A 14,691-nucleotide genomic window follows, 5' to 3' on the forward strand; every position below is an offset into this window, starting at 1 on the left:
CCACAAATATAACAAACTCCATCCCTTCTAAAATAGATGAAAAAAATACAAAACACATGAGTAAAGCAATATCCAGCAAAAATGTTATGAAACACAACTGATATTAGATGATGCATCCAAAATATGAAAACCAAAGTAAAACAAGGCGAAAAATAAAAATAAATATCAGAGAAAAGGCAAAAAGAGATGTAAAACACATTTAGAAAACAATGCAATGCTAAACAAAAAGAAATGAATACGAAAAAAATATATACTAGACAAAGATGAAAAAAATACAGAAATTTTGCTGCTGCTGGCATGTTCTTAGTCATCTTCCTCTTCTTCGTCATTTTTTACGTTTTTGCCTGTTTTATGTTGTATTTTGCGCCAGATGGGAGAAACCGACCACTTTCAGACGCAAAATACAGCTTCGACGATAATTTACATTTGAATCCATAACACTAACAATCTAAACTTCGATCGTGTATAAAGATATTATCCTATTTTTTTCCCTGCCCGGTGCCGTACGTCCATCGAGGCCTGCGCAGAACTTTCTCTCCGCTCTCCACTTCCCCAGGATCCCAACCAGCTGATTCGCGCCAGCGCGTTGCGAGTCCTCTCCAGCATCCGGGTCACCATCATCGTTCCCATCATGATGCTGGCCATCAAAGAGGCCGCCTCCGACATGTCTCCTTACGTCCGGAAGACGGCGGCCCACGCCATTCCGAAGCTGTACAGGTACGCGTCGTCACGACGGGCCCACGGCAGGAAAGTCAAGACTCTCGAGACCAAATCGCGTCTGGCTTGTGTGTGTCCTCAGTCTGGATCCAGAACAGAAGGACCAGCTCATTGAAGTCATTGAGAAACTCCTAGCGGACAAAACCACAGTGAGTCCCCCCCCCAAGAATTTCCCCAATTTGCGCCTTCCAAGCTAGCGCCACTCGCTAACCGTTAGCAAACATCTCCATGAATGGATCTTGAACGCGCACCCGCGTGACGTGAAGATGTCCCGTCCCAGCTTGTGGCAGGCAGCGTGGTGATGGCCTTCGAGGAGGTCTGCCCCGAGCGGATCGACCTGATCCACAAGAACTACAGGAAGCTCTGCAACCTCCTGATCGACGTGGAGGAGTGGGGCCAGGTGGTGATCATCAACATGCTGACGCGCTACGCCAGGACGCAGTTCCTCAACCCTAACATCAATGTGAGTCACGCTCCGGACCGGCTTTAAGCCACACATACACAGTAATTGTAATTTTTTTTTAAGCAATAACAGCCACATATTTTTCCAATCGCTTTTTTGTGCCGTTCCAATCAATTCTAAACTGGGGTACTGATTTTTAACATCTGAACCACGACAATAAGTCCCTGGCGAGGGCTAACTTGCTGTACAGTAACACTCTAAAACGAATAAAAGATAATCCTGCGGATGTTTTTATATTGTTTATGTTATTTGTATTTATTTTTTTTTTTAAACAGCTAGGTGCTCAAGCAAAAAGTCAAGAATTTTTCAAGGTAGGCCACCAGAATAGAGCCGCCCCAGTACCGATGAGCAGTAAAATCCCATCTCGTAGAACCAAAACTGCAACAATCTGTACGGACTGGCCTACCCGCTGAGTACAGAACAAAGCGAACAATCGATTTTATTTGAGGCGGCACGGTGGTTCAGCTGGGAAAATGTTGGCCTAACGGTTCTGAGGTCCCGGGTTCGATCCCGGACCCACCTGTTTGGAGTTCCCACTTTCTCCCCGTGCCTCCGTGGGTTTTCTCCGGGCACTCCGGTTTCCTCCCACATCCCGAAAACGTGCAACATTAATTGGACACTCTAAATTGCCCATAGGTGTGATTGCAAGTGCGGCTGTTTGTCTCGATGTGCCCTGCGATTGGCTGGCGACCACTTCAGGGTGTACCGCCCACCCCTTGCCCGTTGACAGCTGGGATAGGCTCCAGCACTCCCTGTGACCCTTGTGAGGATAAGTGGCGAACAAAATGGATGGATGGATTTGCTATGTGTTTTGCTTCTAGAAAAGCTCCAGACAAGCAGCAGGACTAGTTGTAGTATTTTGTCGTAGGCATGGGCTGTGTCAAATGTTTTTGAATATGCATCGGGCAGTAAAAAGAGAGACTGTGGGCCATAATCAGCCCCTGGGCCATAGTTTGCAAACCCTGTTTTGAGGAACCAAAAAAAGAAAAATGGTTAAATAAATATAATGCTCTATTTTTAAAAGTACAACTGATACAAAATCAGTTTCGTCGCGTGATCATTTTTTCACGTATATCCACTTTTTGACGTAGGAGTCCCTGCTGGAGGAGGGCGGAGGGGGCGACAAGACCTTCTACGGCTCCGACGGCAACGACGCCGACGAGGAAGACGAGGAGGACAGGCAGAAGAAGGCCGAGGCCGCCGCCTTGGCCAAGAGGAAGCCGTACGTGATGGATCCGGACCACCGGCTGCTGCTGAGGAACACCAAGCCCCTCCTGCAGAGCCGCAACGCAGCTGTTAGTATCCCCCCCCCCCCCCCCCCCCCCAAAAAAAAAAAAAAACCCTCCTGCATCTTTACTCGAGTATAAGTGGGGGACGTCATTAGCGCTCATTATTCAACGTAGCTCGACCTCAGTCCGACCTTTCATGTAAGCAACCGGGGTGGAGTGCCCTTCAGCGTCATGGCTCTGGGATGAGGACGCTTGCTCAAAGGGAAGTGGGGCAATTAACCGGAATCGGTCATTTTGGCGGCGGCGCACATCGTTATGAGGCGGCAGAAGGCTCGTCCCGTCTTCTCCCGGCCGCCAAAAGTGCGGCACTTTAGGGGTATCGGGGGAAGTATTAAAACAGCTCCCCTGAATATCCGTGCTCACTATTCAGGAATAAGGTTGCAAAGGGGTAGAACATTGTCAGTAAATTTCAGCTGGGATAGCCTCGAGCACTCCCCACGACCCTCGTGAGGATAAGCAACAAAGAAAATGGATGGACGGATAACGGAAATGTTCTGCCCTGCAACCAGTTCGGGGTGGACCCCGCCTCCTGCCCGATGAGAGCTGGGATAGGCTCCAGCACTCCCGTGACCCTCATGAGGATAAGGGGCTTACAAATTGTGTGGATGGGTGAATGGATAAAGAAAATGCACTACATTTAAGCATAAATCTAAAGCATTTTTTGGGTCATACGCAAACACGTGCTTGCCAACATGCGAGGCCATGAGAGCACCTTAATTGCTCCAGTTTTTATTCCACTTCACTCAACCGACGCCGTATCTCAAGTTGGCTCGTCACGCAAATTTTGACTCAAAACCCAAAGAAACAAATCGGTCAAGTGACAGCTTGTAATTTGGAAAACTTGTAACTTAGGTCGCTTGTATGCGCAAAAGACATCCAATTGAGTGTTTATGTTATTGCTTGTCTACATGTGTTGCCCTACCTTTTGTAGCCAAACTCTTCATTATCTTTTCATCGGTGCGCTGCAGGTGGTGATGGCCGTGGCTCAGCTCTACTTTCATCTCGCCCCCAAAGCGGAGGTCGGGGTGATCGCCAAGGCTCTGGTGCGTCTCCTGCGGAGTCACAGGTGAGCCTGAACGCGTTTCAAAGTCGGGACGTTCCTCATTTTCTCCACCTTTGAACCTGATTTGGTTTTATTCCAGTGAAGTCCAGTACGTAGTTCTGCAAAATGTGGCCACGATGACCATCAAGAGGAGGGTGAGTCGGGTTTAGACATTTTTTGCGAGTGTTAAGGAATGAATGTTAGAATCTAAATGTCTCCCTGTGTAATTTCTCACAGGGGATGTTTGAACCGTACCTGAAGAGTTTCTACATCCGCTCCACCGACCCGACACAAATCAAAATCCTCAAGGTTATTTTCCCTGATATACCGCATATATTTTTCTTAAAGGTCTAATCCAGAGGAAATGTATTTTATCTGTGTTTCATACAAATGTAGCTAAAATTTCATTAAAAAAAATCTCAAGACAACAGCAATGAAATAAATTAGCGTCAAAGTCAGCCTGGAAATGTCACTTAGATTCGGCAAGTTCCGTAACTTTCCGGAATGTGACGTCACGTCAAGACAACATTTAGCCAGAGAGTGAAATAGCGAGCAAAGTCGGTGAGGAAGTGTGTTGCATACGGCTGTTCTGCGTTAAACGCCGACGGAGTCAGCTTGCATGAATGACCGAAAGATGAGACACATAGGCAGGTTATGGGCCACGTTTGTGAAGACAAAAGTTAGTGTACTGTTGACGCTGAGGTCTTGCTGAAATTCGACTACGGCGGTGTGTGCTCTCAAGTGTTAGGTGCATTATTTAGAATACGGGCTAAATCTTTAAACGATAACGAAGGTTTCGATATTTGTCATACGCCGACGCAGTCGCTAGTACAACAACAACAAACGACTCGCTGTTGTGTGCAAGCAGCATCAGATGTTTAAACGTGTTTGAATTTGATTATTTCGTCAACAAGGCGCACGTAGATTTCTTGAGGTACCTACCAGTCTGTGTTTTGGACGTTCCACGTCAACTTCGTCAGGTCTCGACAAATCCCGTCCTTGTGTTGCATTCGACGTCGCACCGGTTGGAACATATATGGTTGAATTACGCCTGCATGGGATGTTTTTTGAACACGGGAAGAATAAGAAAATTCCTCCTCTTCAGTTCCTGTCTCGTCCACAGAGCAATCTGTAGATTATTGGTTGTTTGTCACTATGCCCAGTAGGGGCATACACCCCTCCGAGGTGTTATGCGTTGGGTCCCTTATCTACGTTCTAGTCTATGTGTAGCCGCTCACTGTGTTCCATGTCCTCGGAGCTCATTAAATACTGCTTCGGAATCCCTTGTGATCTCTTATCCACGCACAGGAAGCCAGTAGCATTTACGCATTCCATAAAAACTTCTTCATCACTGCTGTCTATCATCTCTAGATCCCACTCAGGTGTACGATTGTCTATGTTGGAAGCCATTGTTTACTGGGGTTGTCACACGGCAGCAGCTTCAACAGAGCCTCTTTTATGAAAAAAAAAAAAAAAAAAGTGCACTTTGGCGCTAATTTTATATAATTTCTGTTGTGTTGCGAATTTTTAAAATATTTTCTTAATGAAAAATTAGCTAAGTTTGCGTGATATATAAATAAAATATAGGTCCTCTGGATTAGACCTTTTAAAAACGTAGAATGAGACAGATACTTTTTACAAGTTATGTGTGTTATCATTTACGATGTCAATTCTATAATTTACATGTGATTTCTTGATTTATTTACTTATTTGCTCTGCAGCTGGAGGTTCTCACCAATCTTGCCAATGAGACCAACATCTCCACCATTCTCAGAGAGTTTCAGGTACAAACTTTACACTCCATTCGAAAAGCTCAACATTGAGAACTACAAACGTACTCAACGAGTGGGTTGTTGTTGTTGGGTTTTTTTGGTTGTTTGTTTTTCCCCCGCCCTGGGCAGACGTACATTAAAAGCGTGGATAAAGACTTTGTGGCCGCCACCATCCAAGCCATCGGCCGCTGCGCCACCAACATCGGAGAAGTGAGGGACACGTGTCTGAACGGCCTTGTGCAGCTGCTGTCCAACAGAGACGGTGAGCGGGTTCAAGCGCGATGCCCGGCGTAGGCGGCGGAGCCCGAGTCGCCACGGGAACGACGCAGGGCGCGTGAGTGGCGGCGTATCGACCCGTGCGTTCTCGCTCGCAGAGTTGGTGGTGGCCGAGTCGGTGGTGGTCATCAAGAAGCTGCTGCAGATGCAGCCCGAGAAGCACAGCGACATCATCAAGCACATGGCCAAACTGACGGACAACATCCAGGTGCCGATGGCGCGGGCCAGCATCCTGTGGCTGATCGGCGAGTACTGCGAGCACGTGCCCAAGATCGCCCCGGACGTCCTGAGGAAGATGGCCAAGTCCTTCACCAATGAGGAGGACATTGTCAAGCTGCAGATACTCAACCTGGCCGCCAAGCTCTACCTCACCAACTCCAAACAGGTACCACAATGGCGCTACGGCGCTTAAAAAAAAAAAACAGTCGGCGGAAAGTTAATGCGCTGGAATGACCCTGCCAAGAGGGGCGTGGCCAGGCCACTGCTCTGGGCGGTGACACCTGTCACCAGTCACACTTGTTTCACATTCAGACTGTACTTAGACCGGCATTTAAGTTGGAGTTTTTGGCCCTGCCGTTTGCCAGTTCGTTGGTTTGTGTTAGCGAGTTGCATTCACTGCCTGTTGGATTCTCCGCTTCTACACGTAAGTTGGAGTAACCCTAGTCACAGCGATTCTGTGCCCTTTTGTTTGATCCTGTCCTGTTGAGTTGTTAGTTTGCCCCATAGTCATCGGACCTTGCTGCATGTCTTTCGGATCCCGCCTAGCGTAGCATTTCTGTGCCTCTGCCTTGTCGGACTGCTACACCGTGTATGACCCAGTTTCAGGAATAAACCACATTGAACATTATGCCTCTGCCTCGAAGTCCTGCATTTGGGTCCGCCCCTGCACAGGAGGTTCGTGACAGGAACTATGTTGGAGTGATATATCTCGCCTGAGAGACGAGCATTGTATGTGTGGGAGGAGCTACGTTTAGTCTGATTTGTTAGTGGAGTCACAGAAGAGTGTTCGCTGCATGTTTGTTTTTTTTTTTATTCTATTTCTGTAAGACAGTTATTTTCAAGAGTATTGGTATTAAATTGTTTTGGGATCATAGTTTGTAGTACATATATTCAATGTTAGTTATTATTGAAATATTCCTACAGCTTATTTGCTTTTTTATTTACTATATACAATTTTTCAGTGTGGTGACAGTTATTTGCTGTTACTAAAGGTTGGTGAGAATCTTACCTTGGATTTTTATTTTACTTATTTTTTACTCTCCTCATTCCTGCCTCACGCAGACCAAACTGTTGACGCAGTACGTCCTCAACCTGGCCAAGTACGACCAGAACTACGACATCCGCGACCGGGCACGCTTCATCCGCCAGCTCATCGTGCCCACCGAGAAGAGCGGAGCCCTCAGCAAGTACGCCAAAAAACTCTTCCTGGCCCTGAAGCCCGCGCCCGTCCTGGAGTCTCCGTTCAAAGGTACGGAGGCGGGCATGGACCGTTAAGAGCGAAGAGGCTTCTGATGTGTGGCTCATCCGCAGTCCCCCTTGTCCAGATCGAGACCACTTCCAGCTGGGCTCGCTGTCGCACCTGCTGAACGCCAAAGCCGGCGGCTACCAGGAGCTGCCCGACTGGCCGGAAGCCGCCCCGGACCCCTCCGTGCGCAACGTGGAGGTGAAGGAGTCTGTGCGTGCAGTGGCATTCAGTAACGTACCCAGTCGCAGCCGGTCGCCGGGGGAGCGAGTGCGGCTCCCGCCCGAGTCGGGAGGGGAGCGAGCGCGGCTCCCGACGGTCACGCCGTTCGCTCGCTCTCCGCGGCAGCTCATTCGCTCCCTGCCCTGCTGAGCCAATAGCACATGACCTGCTTTTTCTCCCAAGCTGATACACTTCCATGTGTCACAAAATTTTTTGTACAGTGGAACCGTCAAAGTCAAACAATTTTTAATTTTTTTTTTTTTTTAATGCCCCATTGGAAATACCGTGTTGCCTTGTAGTTCAATTCCTTCCATGACTATGCGCATAACTCCAAAAACTCAAACTACCAAAAAAAATGTTTTATACAATTAGAAAAATAGGACTCCAGTTTTTCCCCTTTTTAAAAACATACTTTAATAACAAAATTAAATAGAATTTTAAGAATCAACAGTTTGTGCATATTTTTCCAGACATTTGGTTGAATGTAGCCACTTTTGCGTCATTTGACTTTGGAGGTTCCACGGATCGCACTTTTTATTTATGGGTGCAGATGTAGCTTAATTAATATTACTATTGTGGTAAACAGAATTTCTTACAATTAATAAAATATTTAATGGTTTTATTTTACATACTGTAATTTCTCAAAAATAATGCACAATTTTTTCCAAAAATATTTTCAAAAAGTCAAGAGAGCGCATTATCTTTAGGTATGGATGAAAAATTAAAAAATACAATCACATTGTATAGTCGTATACAGGTACATAGAGTGGTTAAAAAAAAGGTATACAAATGCATTTCGATATCATATTTGATGGCTTATGTTACACATTTATATAAATTACGGTAATGTGCGCCACCAACCTGAACTCTGAAGTCTGTCGATACAAATACAAACCTAGCAAAATATAAATAGATCATTCTTAATATTTTGAGCATTCAGATAGCTGCAAATTAGTGGTGCGCGTTGTACATTGGTAGAAGGGTTTTCCTGATTTTTTTTTTTTTTTTTTTTTTCCGGTCAACATTGGGGGTGCGAATTATATTTCAGGATGCATTATACTCGAGAAATGACGGTACGATACCTGTATGATGATTAAACTGCATCTTACAGGCAAAAAAGTCCAAATTCACTATGTAAATTATCATCAGTAAGTACCTGTAAACCGTAATTCCCAGACTACAAGGTCCGACTTTTTTCACAGCCGCCACGCTAGCGTTAGCACCACCGTGCTAGCGTTAGCGCCGCCACGTTACCGTTAGCACCGCCGCGTTCCTGTGTACCGAGGCTTATCACCAGGTACGTTCCGTAGGCCGGGAATTACGGTATACTTGCTCGACTTAAATCCCGAGTTCTAAACATGTGCCATTGGCTCCTCATATGTCCACAAATCAAAACTTGAGCACCGTTTCCTTTTGGTCACAATCAAGACGTTAATCCAAAGGGCGGGGGGGAAATGACCGCTTGATTTTGAATTCAAGGAGCGTGGTCGAGCTTTGATCCATGTTGCCATGTTTGTTGTTATTGAAACATTTTGACAGCTTTTCACTCCCTCACTTTTAGTTTTCGAGATGTTCTCAAACTAGCAGCTCTTCTTTAAATTGCGGGGAAGGGGGGGCACATTATCCAAAATCAAGGAAGACGCCTTCTGACAGGTTCTCTCGCCCCACATCCGCAGACAGAGGAATTCATAACCTCCGGCGAGGGGAGAACCGGCCTGCTGGGAGACTGGCGAGAGGTTGAGTTTAGGAGTGCGCTTGTTGTGTGCCTTTTTGCTTCAACCGTACTGTCCCTCTTTCACGCCGTTCCGAAGATGGACTCTAAATTGCACGATTACGAACAGAATACCAAGTGCCCGATCATAAAGAATTCCAGTAAATGGCCAGCCGAGTGGGCCCTATCAGCAAATAATGAAAAACCCATCTTGGAACGGTCGTACATCTGAATCTCAGTGAATTAGAATATCATCGAAGTTGTTAATCGCGGTAGTTCAGTTCAAAAAGCGAAACTCATATTCAGTGTTGTGTACATTCACTTCACAAATATTTCCAGATATTTCTTCTGATAAATTGATGATCATCACATTTTCTATCTCGAGTGACAATAAACAGTCTACACCACGGTAAATACAATGATGCCTCTGTTCTCGACAACAATCCGTTACAGAAAACGATTCGAAAAGTGAATTGTTCGAAAACCGAATCGACATTTCTCATTACAATGAATGGAAAAAGAAATAATGCATTCCAAGCCTAAAAATTTGGGCTTTTTAAAGCATTTTTTTAGCTTTTCCTGACAATAAACTGCATAGTAGAAATATATGTATAGTTTAAATACTTTATTCAATAAAATAATTTCAGAAATATATTTATTAACACCGCGCTAGCGTTAAACTCTTTCTGTGTACTGAGACTTATAACCAGGTGCGCTCTGTAGGCCAGGAATTACGGTAATTAAATGCCTCTGATGAATCCCAAATAAATTTCAGATGTTTCAGTACGCTTTTCCAACCTTTTTATATTGCTTTCTCGCAGAAGCTTTTGTTCTAATACTGTCGTAATACACGAATAAACTGGTGAAGTTTTTCCATTTTGGAAATCCAAAATTGTCGTAAAGTCCACAATAAGGTTAAGACGAGCCATATATTAACATAGAGAGTAGATATTCAGGAATCGGGTATTCTGAAAAGTGTTATCAGTTTTTTAAGAGTTTCTGTACAAGAAAATCTGACATTACATTTTTGAATTGCACTACTGAAATAAATGGGCTGTCCTACCCTTCTTTAGTTTATTGAGATGCACTTGTACTGTAGGACACAAGGAAGTGCTGTCAAAATAAAACAGGAAATCAAGAAGTCCAGATGGAATCACAATGTAGGGATTATAAAGTTGACAAAGCACTTTTAATATTTCCTCCACTTTTTTGTTTGGATGAAATTTGTGATGTGAATTTTGAATTTGGTCTCAATGGAGTGAAGTGTTTTTTTTTTTTTCCGTCTTGCCATGTGACGTCTTTCCCCTCCTTCTGTTTTCTTTAAAAAAAAAAACATTCTTGTCAAGTTTGTGTGAGCGACTGAGCAGTCTGTGGATCGCCAATTTGAAATCTGGCAATGTCCTGCTAGGTCATCAAATGTCATTTTATTGGTGTTTTGGATGCTTTTGTTCATTCCCCCCCTCCTTCGGAAATTATAGAAATGTATCTGTTACAAGGTAAAACTTTCAACATCATAAAACCTTTATTAATAGTGTAAAAAGAAGCTAACAGCCATGTATTCAAATCACTCCGGATCAATTGCAGATGACAGGTATCTTAATTAATGCTTATTAACAAACCTCCAGGTTACATAAACCCAATGAATAAATAATAACATAAAATTCTGTCCTGTCGCCCGGTTTTCCATTTTGATCTGAGACAAAAATTCAAATGTGAAAAATCTGATTTTTTTAATTTTTTTTTTTACAAGACAGATTTTTAAAAAAATGATTCTGGGTTTCCGGCTGAAAATGGAAAAACAAATGATGCTCATTTTTTTTCACAAATTGTCCCAAAACCATTCAAAAGAGATTTTTTTTTTTTCAAGACTGAGTTAAAAAAAAAAATGGGTTGCCAAATGAAAGTAGATGGGCAAATGATGGACAGATTTTTTTTATAAATTGTGCCAAAACAATTTCAGTTTAAATTAATCTCAATATCTTGGTATTTGATATTCCATGATTAGAATCTAACAGAATATAAATGTATAGAATCGGTATCATGCAGGTTGCCTGAAAAAAAAAAAAAAAAGAAGAAACAAACAAACTGGAATAAAAAAAAGGTTCAGTCCAGTAGTGGTCTAAGTCCATCTCTCCAATCTATCAGTATTTTCTGAAAGATGGTTAATGGCCCACGGGCCAGATGTTGGACACCACCACCCCCAGAATCTTTGTTTTTTCCCCCCCCCCAACTTTGTAGGTTCCAGTGTACTGAATCTTTCTCGTGGGGCGGGGGCACCAGAGGACATTTGCGCTTCATTTGTGTCTTTGTATCTTAACTGCTGTGACAATTCTTCCCCCCCCCCCCCAACTTCTAGACCCTAAAACCTTCCTGTGCTTTATGTCTTCTGATGTTTATCATTTTTTCTTTAATTTGAATTTTCTTCTCTCAAATCTTTCCCCTCGTCTCACCTCCATCCCCCATCTTTTTTTTCCCCCCTCCCCGCCCCCCACCTTCGCCCCCAGTCTTGCCAGGTATTTTCGCTGCTCGAGCGAGTCACAACGTTGACCAGCGTGAGTCAGTTAGCGCCCTCTCGGAGCATTGTAGCGGCTTATCGATCACCCCCCCCCCCCCATGCCCCCCGCCATTCTCCCCCTGCTCCCCAGTGACCCCCCCCCTTTTCCCCCGCTTCCCCGCCACGCCTTCGCCTGATGTAGTCGCTGTGCTTATAGCTCTCAGCCTCCTAAAACACAACACAGCCCCCCCCAGACCCTTTTTCTTCTATCCCCTCGTTCCTCCGTGTCTGCCATTAGAGAAGTGATTCTTTTAGAGAGGAGAAGCTTGATTGTGAGTGACGGGCGGATCGATACATATATCAATCACGGCGATAGCGACCTTGGTATTGGTATTGATCCGTAACAGGTGCAATGAGATAGATAATTGAGTCACTGAGAATTAGAGTGGGATAAATCCATTTTTGCCATTTTCATGACTGCAACAAAATCCGGTAGCTTTATAGCTATATTTTTTTTCATAGCAATGGTTACTTCTTCTGGATACTCGTTTGAACAAAAAAGTTCGTTTTCCTCAAGTTTGGACCTTTTGCCAAATGTAATGATTATGGATTTGGGTAATATTTCATGCACTTTTAGCCACAACAGCGCTACCTTTACCTTTTTCACTTTCATACTTTGGATTATGGTCAATGTCACCCTTTTTCTTGAAAACAGAAAAAGGACAAAGTAGGATGAGAATGTATTTAGTGCAATAGTGATCTAAGTCCATTCGTCGAATTTATCAATATTTCATGAAGGTTGACGGCGCACGAGTTAAAACATTTGTTCCTTTCGGAACCTGATGCCAAATTCTGCACCACAAAAAACAGGATTTGAATTTGAAATGTAAAGTGATCACATTTTTAATCGTTGTATTTGTATGTATGTAACCTTTCAATGTTAACAATTCAACAGGCTACAATTCGCTGTCTGAAGTTCACCGTCTGTGCCACCAGGCAGGATTACTTCAGGTCCGAACCGAACACCCAGCCAATCCAGTTACGCGTTCTTAGGATGTGATGTCACGTGACTAAGAAAGCGGAACTGCCGTTGGCTGGGTGTTCGGTTCTGACCTGAAGTCATCCTGCCTGGTGTCGCAGATGGTGAATTTTAGACAGCGAATTCTAGCAATTATTAAAAATGTGATTACTTTACATTTCAAACTGAAATCTTTTTTTTCTGTGGCATTTCAAATTCAAATCCTGGTGGCACTAGTTTACTTCCATCTGGACTTCCCTGTCTGGGAGGTGAATCAGAATCCGAATAAAGGACTGCACCCTCTATGGCAAACTTGGAACTTAACTTTGATCTGGACCACTATTCATCTGATTCCGATGCCTTTCTGCCCTTGAGGCAAAAATGAAGTTAGCCCACCCACTCTTGTTCTCAGTAGCTCAAATTAGTTAATTTAACTTCGCCCGAGACATTTTGTGTTGTTTTTGCATTTCCAAAACACACGTTATATATTGTTTTAAATATTGTAGAACACAATTGTGCTCATGGACACTAAATTGCCCCTAGGTGTGATTGTGTCTGCGGCTGTTTGTCTCGATGTGCCCTGCGATTGGCTGGCAACCAGTTCAGGGTGTACTCCGCCTCCTGCCCGTTGACAGCTGGGATAGGCTCCAGCACTCCCCAGGACCCTCGTGAGGATAGGCGGCAAAAGAAAATGGATAATACTCCAGTAGTACTGATATCAGTATCGTCCCCCCCGCCTGTCACCTAATAACAACAAGCGCTACACAATCTAGAGTGGACGGATGGACATCAGAGTTTTTTGTATCACATAAAAATTGCTCATTGTCATTTTCTCACTCCTCCAAGATATCACTTCTCGGAATGGAACTGCTACTTTGGTTGAAAAAACAAACAAAAAAAAAAGCCATGAAGTCACCACCTGGCGCTTGCATCCATCTCGACCAACACTCAGGGTGGACTTTTGTCGCCCGACTCGACAGGCGGGGGCAGGCTGGCATCATCCGTCCGCATCGCGCCCCAGGCCCAGGCTTACATGGCCGTGCCCGCTCTTGCCGCCGCTCGCCGCCTCCGCCCCGGTGGGGCTCCCGTCGCCGCCAGCCTCACGCGTGACTGTTTTCGGTTTCCGCAGGTGCCCGAGTGGACCAAGTGCAGCAGCCGGGAGAAGAGGAAGGAGAAGAAAGCGGAGAAGCCCTTCTACTCCGACTCTGAGGGCGAGTCCGGGCCGACCGAGTCCGCCGACAGCGGTGAGTTTGCTTGAAGCGTCATCGAACGCATCTCACAAATCCGCATCAACCTTTTCGCCGTAATGTCAAGCATCGCGATTGGAAAAAAAAGAACACGGCGAGTGGCTTGAGTGATGATTTTAGGCTGTGATGTCACCGAAGATTCTGATTCCGCTGATTCTGATTCTGAAGCCACGAATGGCAGAATTGACCTTCTCGATCCGTTTGACTTTGGTTTCCCTTCCCGCGCAGAGTTGTACTCCTCCAGCGGCTCCGAAAGCGGGAGCGCCGAAAACGGCTCCGCATCCGAGAGCCAAGAGAGTGAAGAAGCTTCAGAGTCAGAGGAAGAGGAGGAGGAGGACGACGAGAAGAAGAAGATGAAGAAGAAAGAGTTCAAGAAGCCGGTGCAAGAAAGTGAAAGGTCCGATGGCGTTTTTTAATTTTTTTTATTTTCTTCATTTAACGTGAAAAATTGTATCAGCGAGGAGAGCAGCGAGGAGGAAGAGAGGAAGCGCGCGAGGAAGAGCAAACAACGGAAGAGCGACTCCGAGTCGGAGTCTGACGAAGACGACGAAAGCGATTCCGAAAGCACCCAATCGAAATCTGAAGACTCGGAGTCGGAGCGGGACGTCGGCAAGAAGAAGAAGGTACTGACGCCTAATTGATATCCGCGCCTGCATTGTTATATTTCATGCCTTGTTATGAGTTGATATTGTTGAAATCGCTTCAGCGGAGCCCTCGCGTAACCATAATTGGGTCGAATTTGTGCATTATTGGTTATCAAGAATTTCCTAGGCAATTATCCTTTGGGGCGGTGGCTCAGCTGGGAAGCGTTGGCCTCACAGTTCTGAGGTCCCGGGTTCAATCCCGGCCCCGCCTGTGTGGAGTTAGCATGTTCTCTCGCCTGCGTGGGTTTTCTCCGGGCGCTCCAATTTCCTCCTACGACGTCCCAAAAACATGCAACATTAATTGGACAATCTAAACTGCCCCTAGGTGTGATTG

At 45.0% G+C, this 14,691-nt stretch overlaps 1 protein-coding gene and 1 long non-coding RNA gene across 8 annotated transcripts in view; one reads left to right on the top strand and one right to left on the bottom strand.

The window, feature by feature from the left end:
* The window catches only part of LOC133502582 (AP-3 complex subunit beta-2), a 33,563-nt gene that overhangs the window by 9,626 nt on the left and 9,246 nt on the right, over positions 1-14,691 (top strand). For 4 of the 7 annotated variants that reach the window (XM_061823566.1, XM_061823570.1, XM_061823563.1 and 1 more), the window contains 15 exons: positions 557-717; positions 800-866; positions 998-1,180; positions 2,272-2,475; positions 3,438-3,535; positions 3,612-3,666; positions 3,749-3,820; positions 5,233-5,295; positions 5,413-5,545; positions 5,658-5,944; positions 6,841-7,027; positions 7,104-7,234; positions 13,596-13,710; positions 13,942-14,110; positions 14,171-14,336. In XM_061823566.1, the coding sequence (XP_061679550.1) occupies positions 557-717; positions 800-866; positions 998-1,180; positions 2,272-2,475; positions 3,438-3,535; positions 3,612-3,666; positions 3,749-3,820; positions 5,233-5,295; positions 5,413-5,545; positions 5,658-5,944; positions 6,841-7,027; positions 7,104-7,234; positions 13,596-13,710; positions 13,942-14,110; positions 14,171-14,336 (2,091 nt within the window). The remainder of the gene's footprint in view (positions 1-556; positions 718-799; positions 867-997; positions 1,181-2,271; positions 2,476-3,437; positions 3,536-3,611; positions 3,667-3,748; positions 3,821-5,232; positions 5,296-5,412; positions 5,546-5,657; positions 5,945-6,840; positions 7,028-7,103; positions 7,235-13,595; positions 13,711-13,941; positions 14,111-14,170; positions 14,337-14,691) is intronic. The other 3 variants (XM_061823568.1, XM_061823569.1, XM_061823564.1) reach the window with 1 other exon arrangement.
* Positions 2,325-4,862, bottom strand: LOC133502586 (uncharacterized). The gene is made up of 3 exons (XR_009795507.1): positions 4,454-4,862; positions 3,392-3,521; positions 2,325-2,454 (listed from the first exon to the last, which is right to left on the bottom strand). It is a non-coding gene; the product is annotated as an uncharacterized LOC133502586 (long non-coding RNA).

Source organism: Syngnathoides biaculeatus, chromosome 6 (assembly GCF_019802595.1).
Source record: "Syngnathoides biaculeatus isolate LvHL_M chromosome 6, ASM1980259v1, whole genome shotgun sequence".
NCBI lineage: Eukaryota > Metazoa > Chordata > Actinopteri > Syngnathiformes > Syngnathidae > Syngnathoides > Syngnathoides biaculeatus.